Source organism: Rhincodon typus, chromosome 19 (genome assembly GCF_021869965.1).
Source record: "Rhincodon typus isolate 14 chromosome 19, sRhiTyp1.1, whole genome shotgun sequence".
NCBI classification, from domain to species: Eukaryota; Metazoa; Chordata; class Chondrichthyes; order Orectolobiformes; family Rhincodontidae; genus Rhincodon; species Rhincodon typus.
Genome location: NC_063350.1, coordinates 305,763 through 320,929, shown reverse-complemented (window position 1 = coordinate 320,929; position 15,167 = coordinate 305,763). Strand labels below are relative to the sequence as shown.

The 15,167-nt window shown below is 43.1% G+C and overlaps 1 protein-coding gene across 1 annotated transcript in view; it reads left to right on the top strand.

Moving 5' to 3' along the window:
* LOC109915181 (fer-1-like protein 4) overlaps positions 1 to 15,167 on the top strand; it is a 223,800-nt gene that overhangs the window by 63,073 nt on the left and 145,560 nt on the right. Inside the window, exons 15-17 of the mRNA XM_048608493.1 lie at positions 2,652 to 2,844; positions 12,946 to 13,066; positions 14,668 to 14,768. Of these exons, the coding sequence (XP_048464450.1) occupies positions 2,652 to 2,844; positions 12,946 to 13,066; positions 14,668 to 14,768 (415 nt within the window). The remainder of the gene's footprint in view (positions 1 to 2,651; positions 2,845 to 12,945; positions 13,067 to 14,667; positions 14,769 to 15,167) is intronic.

The following is a 15,167-nucleotide window of genomic DNA, read 5'->3' as shown; positions in this document are numbered from 1 at the left end:
CTCTCTCCCTATTTATTTCAAAACCCCCTTCCCCTCCCCCTTTTCTGATGAAGGGTCTAGGCCCGAAACGTCAGCCTCTCTGCTCCTATGATGCTGCTTGGCCTGCTGTGTTCATCCAGCCCTGCACCTTGTTGTCTCGGATTCTCCAGCATCTGCAGTTCCTACTATCTATCCTCCCAGTTGGCCTATCAAAAAAAAGCATGGGAGAGAACCAGCCTGTGATTGGAGGAGCACTTTCCCCATTTCTACTGATTCTATTTGGGGGTGACTTCTTGTGATTGGCCGTCTGTGGGGAATTGAGCAACAACACTTTCACCCAAAGGCTGGTGAGGATCGGGAACTTGCCACCTGAAAGGATGGTAGAAGCAGAAACCCTTACCCCATTGAAAACATTACTTGTGTTTTCACTTTCTGAAGAAGGGTCCAGACCCGAAACATCAGCTTTCCTGCTCATCTGATGCTGCCTGTCCTGCTGTGTTCATCCAGCCCCACACCTTGTTATTTGGGTTTTCACTTGCAGTTTCAGACCTGCAGAGCTAGATGGCACCTTTTCATCAACCACAGACACACTGAGCCAAATGGTCCTCTTTTGAGTAGTTTATATGTGCAGGATTTTACATCCTCCTCAGCAGGTTTGCAGCCGCTGAAAGTTGACGAGGGAAAGGAGTGGGAGGGAATGGTGCCTTTCCCACCAGCTGCTCTCCATCCTGACCTCACAGTGAGGGGATGAGTGAAGCCTAGGCTGGCCATTCTGCCCACACCACCCCTCCCATTATGGAGTCTCACTCCACCTCTGAGACGCCCACACTTATCTGATCGTCTTGGCTGGAATTTCAACACCAGGAGGGATTGCTTTCAGTCCCAATCCTGAATTCCTGCAGCATTGTCTTAAGCAGTAAGTGCCTTTGCATTCTTACTGCTTCCTGCAGTTTATTTGGAACATACAGATTCAAATTAGGAGTCAGCCATTCTGCCCCTTAAGCCTACTGTACCATTTGAAAAGATCATGGCTGATCTGATTGGTGACTTTAATCCACATCCTGCCAACCCCCCACCCATATGCTTTGAACTCCTTGTTAAGCAAAAATTCATTCACTACTGTCTTGTTTTCAATAGCTCCACCTTCACCATTCTCTGGGGAAAAGAATTCCACAGATTCATGATTCTCAGAAAAATGTTCTTCTCGTCTCTGTCTTAAATGGGAGGTCGTTTAATATTTAACGATAGCGCCTGGCTCAAGCCTCTCCCGCAAAAAGAAACTACCTTTCGCTGTCAGCTGCCAAGACCTCTCAGGATCTTATATCTTTCAATAAAATTATCTCACGTTCTTCTCAACTCTAATGGATACAGGTTCAACCTATTCAATCTTCCTTCCTAAGGTACCACCTCCATCCCAGGTACATCCTCTGAGGCTATTATCATTATTAAATAATACCTTTCTTAAATAAGGACACCAAAACTGTACACAGTTCTCCGGATGTAGTCTCACCAATAACCTGTACAACTGCATCAATAAATTCCTATCTTTATATTCCATTCCCATATATAACAACATTCCCTTTGCCTTCTGAATCATGTGCTGCAGCTGCAGATTATAGATAGAATCAATACAGTGTGGAAACATACCCTTCAGCCCAACAAGTCCACACCGAACCTCAGAACATCCCACTCAGACCCATCTCCTATAACCCACCTAATCTACACATCTGAGCACAATGGGCAGTTTAGCATGGCCAATCCACCTAACCTGCACATCTTTGGACTGTGGGAGGAGACTGGAGCAAACCCACACAGACACAGGGAGAATGTGCAAATTCCACACAGACAGTCACCCAAGGGTAGAACTGAACCCAGGTCCCTGGCACTGTGAGGTAGTAGTGCTAACCACTGAGCCACCGTGCCACCCTAAATTTCTGTAATTCCTGTACTAGGACATCCAGATTCTTGTGTGCCTCACAGTTATGCAATTGCTCTTAGAACATAAGAACATAAGAACTAGGAACAGGAGTAGGCCGTCTGGCCCTTCGAGCCTGCTCCACCATTCAATAAGATCATGGCTGATCTTTTCGTGGACTCAGATCCATTTACCCGCGTTCTCACTGTATCCCTTAATTCTTTATTGTTCAAAAACAATCTACCTTTTCTTTAAAAACGTTTACTGAAGTAGCGTCAACTACTTCACTGGGCAAGGAATTCCATAGAATTAACCCTCTTGGGTTAAATAAAATGCTATTTTTCTATACTGCCTGTCAAAGTCGATGACCTCACCTTTTCCTACTTTGCACTCCATCTACCATTTTTTTGCCCACTCAACTGAACCTCTTCCAATTCTTGTGCAGACTCTTTGGACAGAATCACCTGATTAAACAGTCCGGATTTGGTGGCAGGCGTGAAATTGACTGTCATGTCTACTCAGAGGTGGCTTGGCTTTTCATGCATAATTATGCGATTCTCATCACATTACAGCTTTGAAAGAAGAGTCTTTGGATTTGAAACATTAACTCTGTTTCTCATCCCACATGTGCTGCCAGACCAGCTGAGTTGTGCCAACAATTTTTTTTAAAGTTGTTGTGCTGCCCTGAAATCTGCATGTGGGAAGACTGAGGAGAGTTCTAAACATGAAATCAAAATGTTAATTCAATTCTTTTCAGGTAACTATGGAAAATTGGTAGAAATTGTCACAAAAAAGAAAAAAGAAGGGAAGGTGGATGACGATGAGGAGAAGAGATCTTTACTGGACTCAAAAGATTCAGATGATGAGCTAGAGAATGCTGAAATCAGTTTCCCTCCAAAACAAAACTCAATTACACCACCTACAAAAGCAGAGTATACAGAATTTGACAGGTGCGTTCAATATTCAATAAATGGCTGCTAAACATTTATTTGTTTTTAAAATGATTTCACATGTTCACTGGCAAAGCCACCATTATTGTTCGTCCTTAGTTGTCCCGAAAAGGTTAAGTCGGACCTCCTTCATTTTGTGAAGGTTCACCATTGGTGATGTTTAGGAGATCTTGGACTCTGATCCAGCGACAATGAGACTTTACTGAAAGGGTTGATAATGGATAGGTAATGGTTTGTATTTAAAGAGCAGGTACATGAATTACAACACTTATTTATTCCTGTCTGGTGCAAAAATAAAAGAGGAAAAGTGGTTCACCCATGGCTTACAAAAAAATTTAGGGACAGTATGTGATCCAAAGAAGAGATATACAACATTGCCTGAAAAATCAGCAAGCCTGAGATTTGGGAGCATTTTAGGATTTAGCAAAAGAGGACAAAAATTTTTAATCAATAGATTATGATTTATATTTATAGATTTTAAAAAATAGATTATGAGAGTAAGATTACAGGGAGCATAAAAAAATGACTATATAAGTTTCAAAAACTATATGAAGAGAAAAGGATTAGTAAAGACAAATCTAGATCCTCTCAGTCAGAGGCAGGGAAATTCTAAAGGAGAAGAAAGACATAGCAGAAGAATTGAACACATACTTTGACAGTGCGACTGCTCTCACCCAGTTCCATTCTTGCCTGTCCAATTGTAGCCAGGGAATCACTTGCAATGATTTCTCTTCCTGTTCTCACACCTTTACCTCTGATGTTGTGTAAGAATCTATCCTTGATTCCTTCTATTTCTCATCCACATCCTGCCTCTCGGTGACAGCATCCAGAAATGCATTAATTTCTAAATGGATGCTGAAAGCCCTCTGAAATAACTCCACAGAGGCTGATATCCCATCAACAAGTCACCCTTTATTTGCACTTGGAAAGTCTTTGACACTGGTCTAGCTCCCTCAGAACCACCTGTCAGAGTGTCAGAATAGCTGACGCTCCTCTGTTTATCTGTCACCCAGGGCTCCCTGATTGGACCAAATTAATAGTCCCAATCAGGGAACTCATATTCTATGAAGTCCACCTGGTTGCCGTCGTTACAATCACTACATCCCTCCCCCACTGAGTCCGAGGATATAGGCTGGTCTTTTTTCCGGAAGCTCCTCCTGGAGTGCTTTAGCACTGGGTCAGGTTCCTCTGACTCTGCATTGGACACGGGCAGCGTGTAACACACAGTAGCTTGCCTCTTGCCTCCATGGGTGTCAGAAGAAATTCACTTCTTCCGGTGGCAAAGGTGTTGATATGGTGCGCTTTGACGTGTCCATCTGACTCAGAGGTCTCTTCATTTCTTGACAGAGAGGGAAAATCCACCGGTTCAGCCAGCCTTTTCAACTATTCTGGGTAACAGGGCACATTTTGCTGCTCTACCATTTGTGAGTTTGCAGCTTTTGTATGGCCCAAGTACTTGTTCAGGAACGTCAATCCTACCCAAACTTTATATGTCTCTGGTCCTGACCGTCGGCCATGCAGGACCATTCCCGTGGTTCCTATACAAAACTTTGTCCCCTGTAGTAAACTGACGCTGTCGCTTAGAGGAGTCTTGTGTCTGGCATTGCTGCTCCTGATGCCATTTCACCCTTGCCCCCTGGTCCAGGAAGGTGAGATTTAACCTGGTGAGTATTTTGCTCCCCATTAACAGCTCTGCTGGAGATGTATTTGTATGAAGGATGGTCCTATCATCAAATAGGAACCGGGACTGTTTGGTATCTAGTGAAGCTGTAGGATGTTTCTTTAAGCCTGCATACAAAGTTTGGACTGCTCTTTTTGCCAGGCCACTGAATAATAGATCATATGGAGCAGTCCTTATTATGTCAAATCCCATTTGACTTTAAGAAATACTCAAATTCCCTGCTGATAAACAATAGCCCGTTATCTGTGACTGACACTTCTGGAATCTGTGTATTGCAAAGGTGCGTCCAGTTTTTCTGTTGTTGTTCCCTTGTTTGTCCAACCACTTTGAGTGGGCATCCACAATGATTAAGAACAATGAGCACGTGAAAGGACCTGCATAATCAATGTGTAACCAAGTCACGGTTTAGTGACCATTCTCACGAAGGTGGGTGAGCTGCTGGCACTAATTTTTGTCCTTGTTGGCACACTGGGCATTGCCCCACCAACATGGCCATGTCTGGCCACCAGGCGTAACTTCTCACCAACATCTTCATTTTGGAGACCCTGGTGGAGTTCAGCCAGTACCTGGCAGTGACCTTTGTTTGGGACTATCATTCTTTTTCCCCGTAATAATATATTGTCATCTATCATGATCTGGTCTCACGGTCCAGAAAGGTTTCAATTCTAGTTGTGATGGTTCTTTGGTTTCCCCTATTACCACCAGCTGTTTCAGTTTTGTCAGGACCGGATCTTTTTGCATCCAAAGTTTGATATTGTCAGCTGTGACTGAGAATTTAAAGCCATTATGGAATCTTTAAGTAGTGGTACCACTCGTGGTGTATCTGCCAGTGGAAGGCAGCTCAGTGCATCTGCATTTGCACTTGACCTCCTGGACAGTGTTCCAACTTATAGTTATACACACTCAGTATTAGAGCCCACTGCTGAATTTGGCTTGAAGTTATGGGCAGCACAGCCTAGTTCTCTTTAAGGAGACCTGGCAGGGGTTTGAGTTCATTATTACAAATTTGTGTCTGTAAAGGTATTGGTGGAACCTCCAAACTCCAAATGTGGCCACCAAACCTTCCTTCTCCACCTGGACATAAGCTATTGGGTGTTTCTCTCCATTGGGCCACAAATGAGCTAAGACTACCCTGATGCCATACGAGGGGGGGAGCATCGCATATCAATACCAGGTCTCACTTGGGATCATAGCGTGCCATTACCTTGGAGGATGATAGCTGTTTTTTCACTTCCCAGAAGACTGTGATTTGGCTATGTAACCATTTAACCATTTGTTTATTTTGATTTGCTCTGGTTTGAATGTTGCTAAGCAATTTAACTGTTCTAAACCAGATGTGGGTGAACTTTTCAGGGTATGAACTTTCCTGGATACTGGCCTATGAGTTCTCTTACTCAGTTTAAGTCAAGTAGGACTCGTTTGCCGTCTGAAGTCCGCACACTGGCAGCAACTACAATGGCTTGCCATCCCGGATTCTGAAAACAATTTTACTCGTTTAGCCAAGGCTTGGCTTTGCTTTGGGGTTTTGTTGTGGGCTGTATCCATCTGTTCAGGATGTGTCCTGAGTGAGGCTATGCAATTGCCTTCACTTAAGTGGTATTCCCCGAGCTCAGTCAGACTGGCGAGGGTGTCCAAATCCATCGGAATACCCAGCAACTCATGCTGTACTTGAAACATTTTCCATTGATAAAGCCAGTTGTAGTGCCTGTTTGAAGGCCAGTTGGACTTCAGCTAGTAATGACTTTTGCACATTTACATCATTAATCCCACATACCAACAGGTCTTTCAGCATCTCATTAAATGATAAATCAAAGCCACATGTCTGTGCCAGCCATCTTAACTTCGTCAAAAATCCTGATACGGATTCCCTTCGTTCTTGAATTGTTGAATGAAAATGATAGCATATCAGAATTAGAGGAAGAGCTTGTGGTTGTAATATTCCTTTACTAAATCCGTCAACTCTTGAAATGTTTTAGTATCTGGTGCCTCAAGAAAAGTTAGGCTCCTAATAACCAAAAAACCTGCGGGCCCACAAGCTATCAGGAGACTTGCCTGGAAAAAAATAATGCATTCTTTCCACATACCGGGCCCAGACTTCGACAGCACAGTCAAGTAAGTCAAGCTCCCCAAATAACGACATGATGCCAGAAATGCTTACCGCAACTCAAAGACAACTGTTGCAAATGAGTTTCTTGAAAAACGTGCTTTACTCTTGTCACCACTCCACAGAGGCCAGTATCCTGCCACCAAATCACCCCTTATTTACACGTGGCAAGTCTTTGACAATGGTCCAGCTCCCTCAGAGCCAGCTCTCAGAATGTCAGAATGTCAGAATGTCTGACATTCCCCTTTTTATCTGTCAACCAGGGCTCTCTGATGGGACCAGATTAACAGCCCCAATCAGGGAACTCATATTCTAACAAAGTAAAATATTCTATTTTAACAAAGATTTGCAGCTCGGTTTGTGGTTTCACAATTCACGAGAGAAGAAGAAAACAACAATCAGCTTCCATTTCTGGACGTCAGAGTTGAAAGTATGACCAACGGGGAGTTCCCAAACCTCAGTATACAGGAAAGCAACCTATACTGACCAAATCCTCAACTTCCACAGCAACCACCCCAATGTCCACATATGAAGCTGTATTAGGACACTATTTAAATGGGCCATGACTCACTGCAACATGCCAGAACTACGCAGGAAAGAGGAAGAGCACCTGTACAAAATCTTCGCTATGAATGGATATCCCTGCAACTTCATCCACAGGTGCCTCCTAAATAGACAACAACAGGAGGACACAGTACACCCTAACGCACTGGCCACACTGCCCTACATCAAGACTATATCAGAACTGACAACAAGACTCCCAAGACCACTAGGAATGATGGTGGCCCACAAGCCCACAGCCACTCTATGACAGACACTCATAAGGATTAAAGACCCCATCCCCACAACATGCAGAATCAACATGGTTTACAAAATACCATGCAACGACTGCAACAAACATTACATTGGACAGACAGGAAGGAAACTAGCCATCAGAATACATGAACATAAGCTAGCAGCAAAATGACACGATGATCTTTCCTTAATAACAGTACACACAGACAATGAAGGCCATCAGTTTAACTGGGAGAACGTAACCATAGTAGCCCGAGCCAAACATAGACACACACAAGAATTCCTAGAGGCATGGTTCTCAACCCAAAATGCAATCAACAAACATATAGAATTGGACCCCCCATATATAAACCCATACAGATCAGAACCGGAAATGACAGCACTCACCATGACGGACTGGACAGTATACATTCCAAGCGGAGTAGAATAACATCGCTTCATTGGAGGCTCCACTGATGATGTCACTGAGCATGGTGATGACACATCTGAATGAAAACAAGCCAGCTCAGCGAGCAAATCAACAACATCATGAGGTCTATTTGGCTGACCTCATTACCATCACTATACCCTCAGCTCTCCATCACCACCACCTCTCACAACTCCTTCATTGCCTCTAAATTGTCAGCTATTTGTCCAGCATCCAGTATGGGATTAGCAGAGATTTCCTCCAATTAAATGTCAGGAAAATAAAGCCACCAACTTTAGTCCCAAATACAATCTCTATTCCCAAACAACAACTTCATCCCTCTGCCTGGCAACTGTCTGAAGCTGAATCGCTTGCAAATTCTTATCAATTCACCATCACCATTACCATTAAGATAATCTACGTCTACCTCTGTAACATTTCCTAACTCTGCAAATACCTCAGTTCATCTGCTGCTGAAAGCCTCATCCATTCCTTTGTTACCTCCAGACTGTTCTAACACACTCTTGCTCTGTCGCATTGCACATGCTGTAAGCTTGAGGTTATCCCAACACTGCTTTCCATGTCCTTACTTATACTAGTCGCATTCACCTTTCATCCCATGCTCACTTGGCTTATATCGGCTCCAGGTTAAGCAATTACTCAATTTTAAAATTTTCATCTGCAATTTCAAATTCCTCCATGATCTCATCCCTCTCTATATATGTAGTCGCTTCCAGCCACCTAAGGCTCGGACATATCTGTATTCCTCTAATTCTAGGCTTTAGTACATTCTCATTACAGTCGCTTCTGCCATAATGCGATAATTGCATTCCTGTGCAACATCATGTTATAGAAAATCGCACTATAGAAATAATGGGGTCTATGGGTAAAGTGGGGCTAGGGGCAGACCACCAAAAAGTATCACTCAAAATCGTTCAAAAATCACTCAAGCCTAACACAGGATAGCACAGTTTGATTAAATGTTTAATTCATATCTAATAATGAAATAAAAGTACAGTTTACACCTTAACTTAAAAAAATGTAAGATGACTTGATAAGGAGGATGTTTTGAGGTTGCTGTGTTGTTAATGCAGGGGCTGATGGTTGTCGTTGTCACCATCATCATCATCATCTTCAGGTGCAGTTGTGGTTGCAGGGTTAGGGCAAAAAATAGTGAATCCAGAAGTGGATGGCTGTGGTTCGTTGTCTTCTGACTGTTTCTTGGGGGTTGGCTTTAAAAAATACATCCAGTTTTTGCTGCTTTTCCCTTTTTCTTCTTTCATGAAGAAGCTGTTCATAGAGTGCCAAATAAGATCTTATTCCACAAACTGCTCGTTGTCCTCTAAGAGCTGCAACACTTCTCAATTTCCCTCAGGATAGAAGACAAAAGGAAGTGGAAAGGACTTGTGATGCTGCATCCTGGACTTCATCTTCTTCATCTTCACCTTCCATTTCCCCGTCAGTGACAAGTTGTTGTAGATTAGCTGTAGAGAGGTCTTCACAGTGAGACTCAAGCAGTTCTTCAATATGCTCACTCTCCACTTCTTCAAATCCAAATTGCTTTGCAAGATCAACACAATGTCCTTTGATTCTTGGGAGCTCCTCTGCCAGGTCAAAGCCTTTAAAATCTTGAATAAAGTCTGGGAGAAGCTTCCTCCAAACTGCATGCAAGCAGTCCTTACCGACATCACCCCAGGCCTCCACGATAATGTCAATTGCATTCTTGATGTTTAAGCTGTCCAAGATTGAAGAACATTGTCTCTAAGCCTCTCAGTGGCTGCAATCAGCTTTTTAAATATGTGCGTTAAATAATAAGCTGTAAAAGCTGCTATTACAGCCTGGTCTATGGGTTGAAGGAGAGAGGTTGTGTTTGGGAGTAGAAATAGCACTTTGATGTTTTCAGAAAGCTCACCAATGGTGGGAGGGTGAGTTGGCGCATTGTCCAGGATGAGGAGAACCTTGAAATCCAAACTATTTTTCCTGCAATACTTTCTAAAAACATCTTCCAAAACTTCAACAAAAGGGTCAGAAAAAATTGTCCCGTCACCCAACCTCTTTTGCTTGACCTAAAGTAGATGCCTAGAGTAGATTTAAGGTAACCTTTCAAGGCTCAGGGGTTGGCAGAGTGGTACACAACCACAGGCTTAAGCTTTAAGCCTCCACTAACATTGGCACCCAGCAGCACAGTCATACAAACCTTTGCCACCTTAAAGCCTGGAGCATGTGCTTCTGCATAGATATGTAGGTTCTTAATAGCATTCGCTTCCAGTATAAATCTTTCTCACTCAAATTGAAAATTTGATTTCAGCTATAGCCTTCTCCATTAATTAATTTTTTTTTACTTTGGGAGGAATGCATGCTCATCATCTGCGCTGGCAGTTTCGTAACATAACTGTAATTTATGAAAATCATAAAACCAGCCACTGCTAGCACTAAACGCAGGCACATCTGCAGAATTTTCAGCTCTTTTTGTTAGATCTTCAGAAACTGATAAAGCTTTCTCTTTAACGGTGAGAAAGATAGTCCCAGATTGCTTTTTTGTTTGATTTTCTATCCACACACTTAGCTGCTCCATCTCCTCAAGTTCCTTTGTCTGTGAACTCACAGATTTGCTAGCACTCAGACTTGTTCCAGCAATATAGCTTGTTTTAATCTTTTGTGCATTGCCTATGATAGTCCGTAAGGTCCTTTATTCCTGTTATGTGAATTACTTCACATGTTCTCTCATTACACTCAAAATGCTTTATAACACCTAGCCTCTCTTCCAGTGTTGTAGCCTTTCTTTTACGTTCACCACCTGCAATTTTATCACCAGGAGGCTTCTTGCTAACATTCGTGTCACTTTGTCCTCACATTTTTGTGTAGGGGGTACTCACAAAAATCACGAACAAGCTGACTAACTGCCCCACTGTACCATCCCACTGTGATGGCACACTGCCTGCTCCTGATGTGGCCTCCTTTACATCGGTGAGACCAAGCGGAGGCTCGGAGACAGCTTTGTAGAGCACCTGCGCTCTGTTTGCAACAAACAACAATACCTTCCAGTCACGAACCATTTCAACTCCCCCTCCCACTCCCTGGATGACATGTCCATCCTGGGCCCCCTCCAGTGTCACAACGACACCACCCACAAACTGGAGGAGCAGCACCTCATATTCTGCCTTGGGAGCCTACAGCCCAATGGCCTAAATGTGGATTTTATCAGTTTCAAAATCTCCCTACTCCCCGCCCTTTTCCCATGACCAATCCTCCCTTTCATACCTGCCTCCTTGACCTGACACAACCTGTCCATCTTCTCTCCCACCTATCTGCCGCTCCCATCCCATTGACCAATCCCCACCACTGCCTACCTGCACTTACCTATCACCACTCCCATCTACCTCCCCCAGCCCCACCCCTCCTCTCTATTTATTTCCCAGCTCCCTTCCCTTTCCCCATTTCTGAAGAAGGGTCCCGACCCAAAACATCAACTTTCCTGCTCCTCTGATGCTACCTGGCCTGTTGTGTTCCTCCAGTTCCACACTGTGTTATCTCTTAATGCGTGAAAATGTGAGGTTTTGCGCTTTGGCAGGAAGAATAGAAGAGCTGAATATTATTTATTATGATCAGAAAGCTCAACATGGCGAGATTTGGAGACTCTTGCGTAGAAATCCCAAAAACTGAGCATTCAAATTCAGTAGTAAAAGGGAAGGAAATTAGAATGGTGGCCTTTATTTCAAAGAGAATGGAATATAAAAGTCATTAAGTATTGCTAAAACCGTACAAGGCAATAGTTAGACCACAGCTGGAATATTGTGAGCAGTCAAGATAAGGAAAGAAGTATGTACATTGGAGGCAGCCCAGGGAATGTCAATTAGATTGATATTGGGTATAGTGGGACTGTCATATGTGGAGAATAAATTGGAAGGATTTAGTAGGATATGGGCCAAATGCTGGCAAATGGGACTAGGTCAGATTGGGTTGTCTGGTCAGCATGGACGAGTTACACTAAAGGGTTTGTTTCCATGTTGTATGCCTATAAGACTCTAGATTGGGCCTATGGAATTCCAATTCATTGGAATTGAGAAGAATGAGAGGTGACCTTATTGAAACATACAGGATTCTTAGGGGACTTGACTGGGTAGATGCAGAGAAGTTATTTCCCCTTGTGGGAGAGCCTAGGACCAGAGAGAACAATCTCAGAATAAGGGATTGCCAATTTGAAGACAGAGATGAGGAGGAATTTCTTCTCTCAGAGGATAGTCAATCGGTGGAATTCTTTGCCACAGAAGGCTGTTGAGGCTGGGTTGTTAAGTATATGCAAGGCTGTGATAGACCAATTTTTAATCAATAAGGGAAGCAAGGATTACGGGAATAAGGCAGTGAGTTGGAGTTGAAGATTATCAGATCAGCCATGATCTTATTGTATGGTGGAACAGACTTGATGGCTGAATGACTTACTTCTGCTCTTATGCCTTGTGGTCTGTTGGAGTGTTAGGATCTGGAATGTCCTCGTAGGAGCAAATTACTGCAGGTGCTGGAATTTGTACTGAAAACAACAAACACTGAAAATCATAGCAGGTCAGGCAGCATTCCTGGAGAGAGAGCAAGCCAATGTTTCAAATCTAGATAACTCTTTATCAGAGCTTGCTCTATCTCCCCAGATGTAATTTCCAGCAATTTTTTTTCAGTCTGGAATGTACTGTTTGAGAGTGAGGTGGAGGCATTGAAAATGGAACTTGATTGGCATCTGAATGAAAGAATATGTAGAGGAATGGGAGAAGGTGAGGGAATGGCACTGGGTGAGCCATTTTTTGAGACCCCAGCAAAGAAATGAACCAGTTAGCCTCTTGTGTTGTAACCAATTTGGGAAGATAAAAATTTGTCTTTCTGTCCAAGGTTTTGCCCATCAGTCTTAAGATCTTTGTTCCTGACTCAATGTCAAAGTTCATTTGGTAATAAGTACCTGCTGATATTTTCCAATGTTAATTTTTGTTGATGGTAGTGATTACAGTTATTGCAGATCAGATGTCTCATGATAACAGTAGAGGTGAAGATCATTGCTTTCCTTAAGCTAACACATGGGTCAATTTTTCTTATCCACATACGCCTTTTCTTGTGTTTGCTGCGTTTCAGGTCATATTGTTGTATTCCGTATCTGTATGAGAAACCATGTGTGTATGTATGGAGTTCTTGGGAAGACTATTCCTGGCGCTTGTATAATTCCAATCTCCTTGCAAAGATAGCAGAAAGACTGGTAGGTGTATTACTAAGACTGCACATTTATTTGACGTGGTGTGAGATCATGTTGCGAAAAAGAATGGATTTTTAATGAAAATTAACATTGGTTATTCACTGAATTGGCAAATCAGCGTGATTTGGGAAACTCTGGACATATTCATAAATTTAATTTGGTGTTCATGGTTGAATATGGGCAGGAGGTGACATTCATGGTAATGTCAATGGTTTGGTAATCCAAGCCCCAGGCTAACGTTCTGGGTACATAGGTTTAAATTCCACCATGGCAGATTGATGATAATCATGTAATCTTTGTCAATTGTTGTAAAAGCCTTTAGGGAAAGAAATCCTTAGCTCGTCTGATCAACATGTGACTCCAGACTAACAGTCATGTGATTGACTCTTACCACTGCCCAATGGGCAAATTAGAGATGGGCAATAAATGCTGGACTAGCCAGTGACATTCGCTTCCCATGAATGAATAAACAAAAAAATCTAGCCTAAACAAAACAATGATAACAAGGTGGGGAGGAGAAGTGAAACACAAGTCACAGGACCTGTGACACCGATGAGCAGTTAAGGGAGGGTCTGTAATGTTTGTGCAGGGGTTTCCCAGATTCTCCAGCACCTGGTGATACTGACTACATGGGCTGGGCTGTTCCAACTGAGAAAAAGCCCATATGACCCCTGATGTTAACGCAGCTCAAAATTGGAGAAATTCAAGACCAAACCCATTTTCCTTGTCTCTCTCTTCTTATCTTCCAAAGACTTTTGGTGAAAATTGGATCCATAATAAGGTAGGTAGGAGACTCCAAAATTGGAAGCCACCCCCACCATTTTGAAAAAAAATCATTACAGGGGACTTCAGCTGTTTAACAATACAGTTACATTGCCATTGCTATAACGTGATTGGCTGGGACAGGAAGGTGACAGTGGCATGTTCACTTTTTCACCAACTTTGGTGCAGAAGTGGGAACTGCGGACCTGAGTCATTCTTTTGGAGGAATGTCCTGAGTATACCAGGGGCTCTCCCACCCCAAGATGTCACTGCGCCCCCCCAAATTTGTGCCTTCCCACCTGGCCTTCAGAATGCCCTCGTCTCCTCCTAAAGGCGCCCAATCAGTTCCTGATGTGAACGTAGGTCTGGGATTCATTGCTCTTGTCATTGTGTGGTTGCCCACAATGGAGTGATGGGCCTGATGGGACTGTTAGATTTGCCGGTCAATGTCTCCCTGAGGGGCAAAAGCCCCATTCTCTGCTTGTTCAGACTGCAGGCAGGGTGCCATCACAGTGGGATGGTACAGTGGGGCAGTTAGCTTGTTCGTGATTTTTGTGAGTACCCCCTATACAATTCCAGCCCCCTAACCCCTGTCTCTTTCAAATGTACAGGAACTTGTTTAGCTTACACAGCATGGAGTCAACCCAAGGGGTAATTAGTCAGTGAGTTACTGTTTGCTCAGTGTGAATAGATCTCAGCAGGAGAGTGATTTAAAAATCATGGAATTGAAAAGATTGGCTGCTTTTGAAAAAAGAAAATGTTAGGCACTGTTTAACGTTTCAAATTCACTATCATGAAAGGGCAGTAATGATTAATCATCTGATTTCTTCAACCTTTTTCAGGAGGATGGTCTTGATGAAGTGGCTCACATGATAAAGAGACCAAAGTCAGAATCACACACTCAACTTCAACAAGTCTTGAATGAGTTTGTTGCTGGATGCAGGTCTTGTTTTGTTTTATCATCTTTATATATCAAACATAGAAACAGTATCAGAATCTTTTTCCATGCGTTTTTAGTTGACTTTATTTTTCACAAGAACCCAGAACCTTCTTTTCCTGCCATCAGTTCCATGACTAGAATTTCTGTGGATACAGAATGCAGTCTCTCCTGGAAAAGATTTTTTCTAACCCTTAATTTCAGGAGAATCATGTAAAACTCAGGAGATCTGCCTCCACGTTTACTCTGAGATAGTGGGAACTGCCGATGCTGGAGAATCTGAGATAACAAGGTGTAGAGCTGGATGAACACAGCAGGCCAAGCAGCATCAGAGGAGCAGGAAGGCTGACGTTTCGGGCCTAGACCCTTCTTCAGAAATGGGGGAGGGGAAGAGGGTTCTGAAAG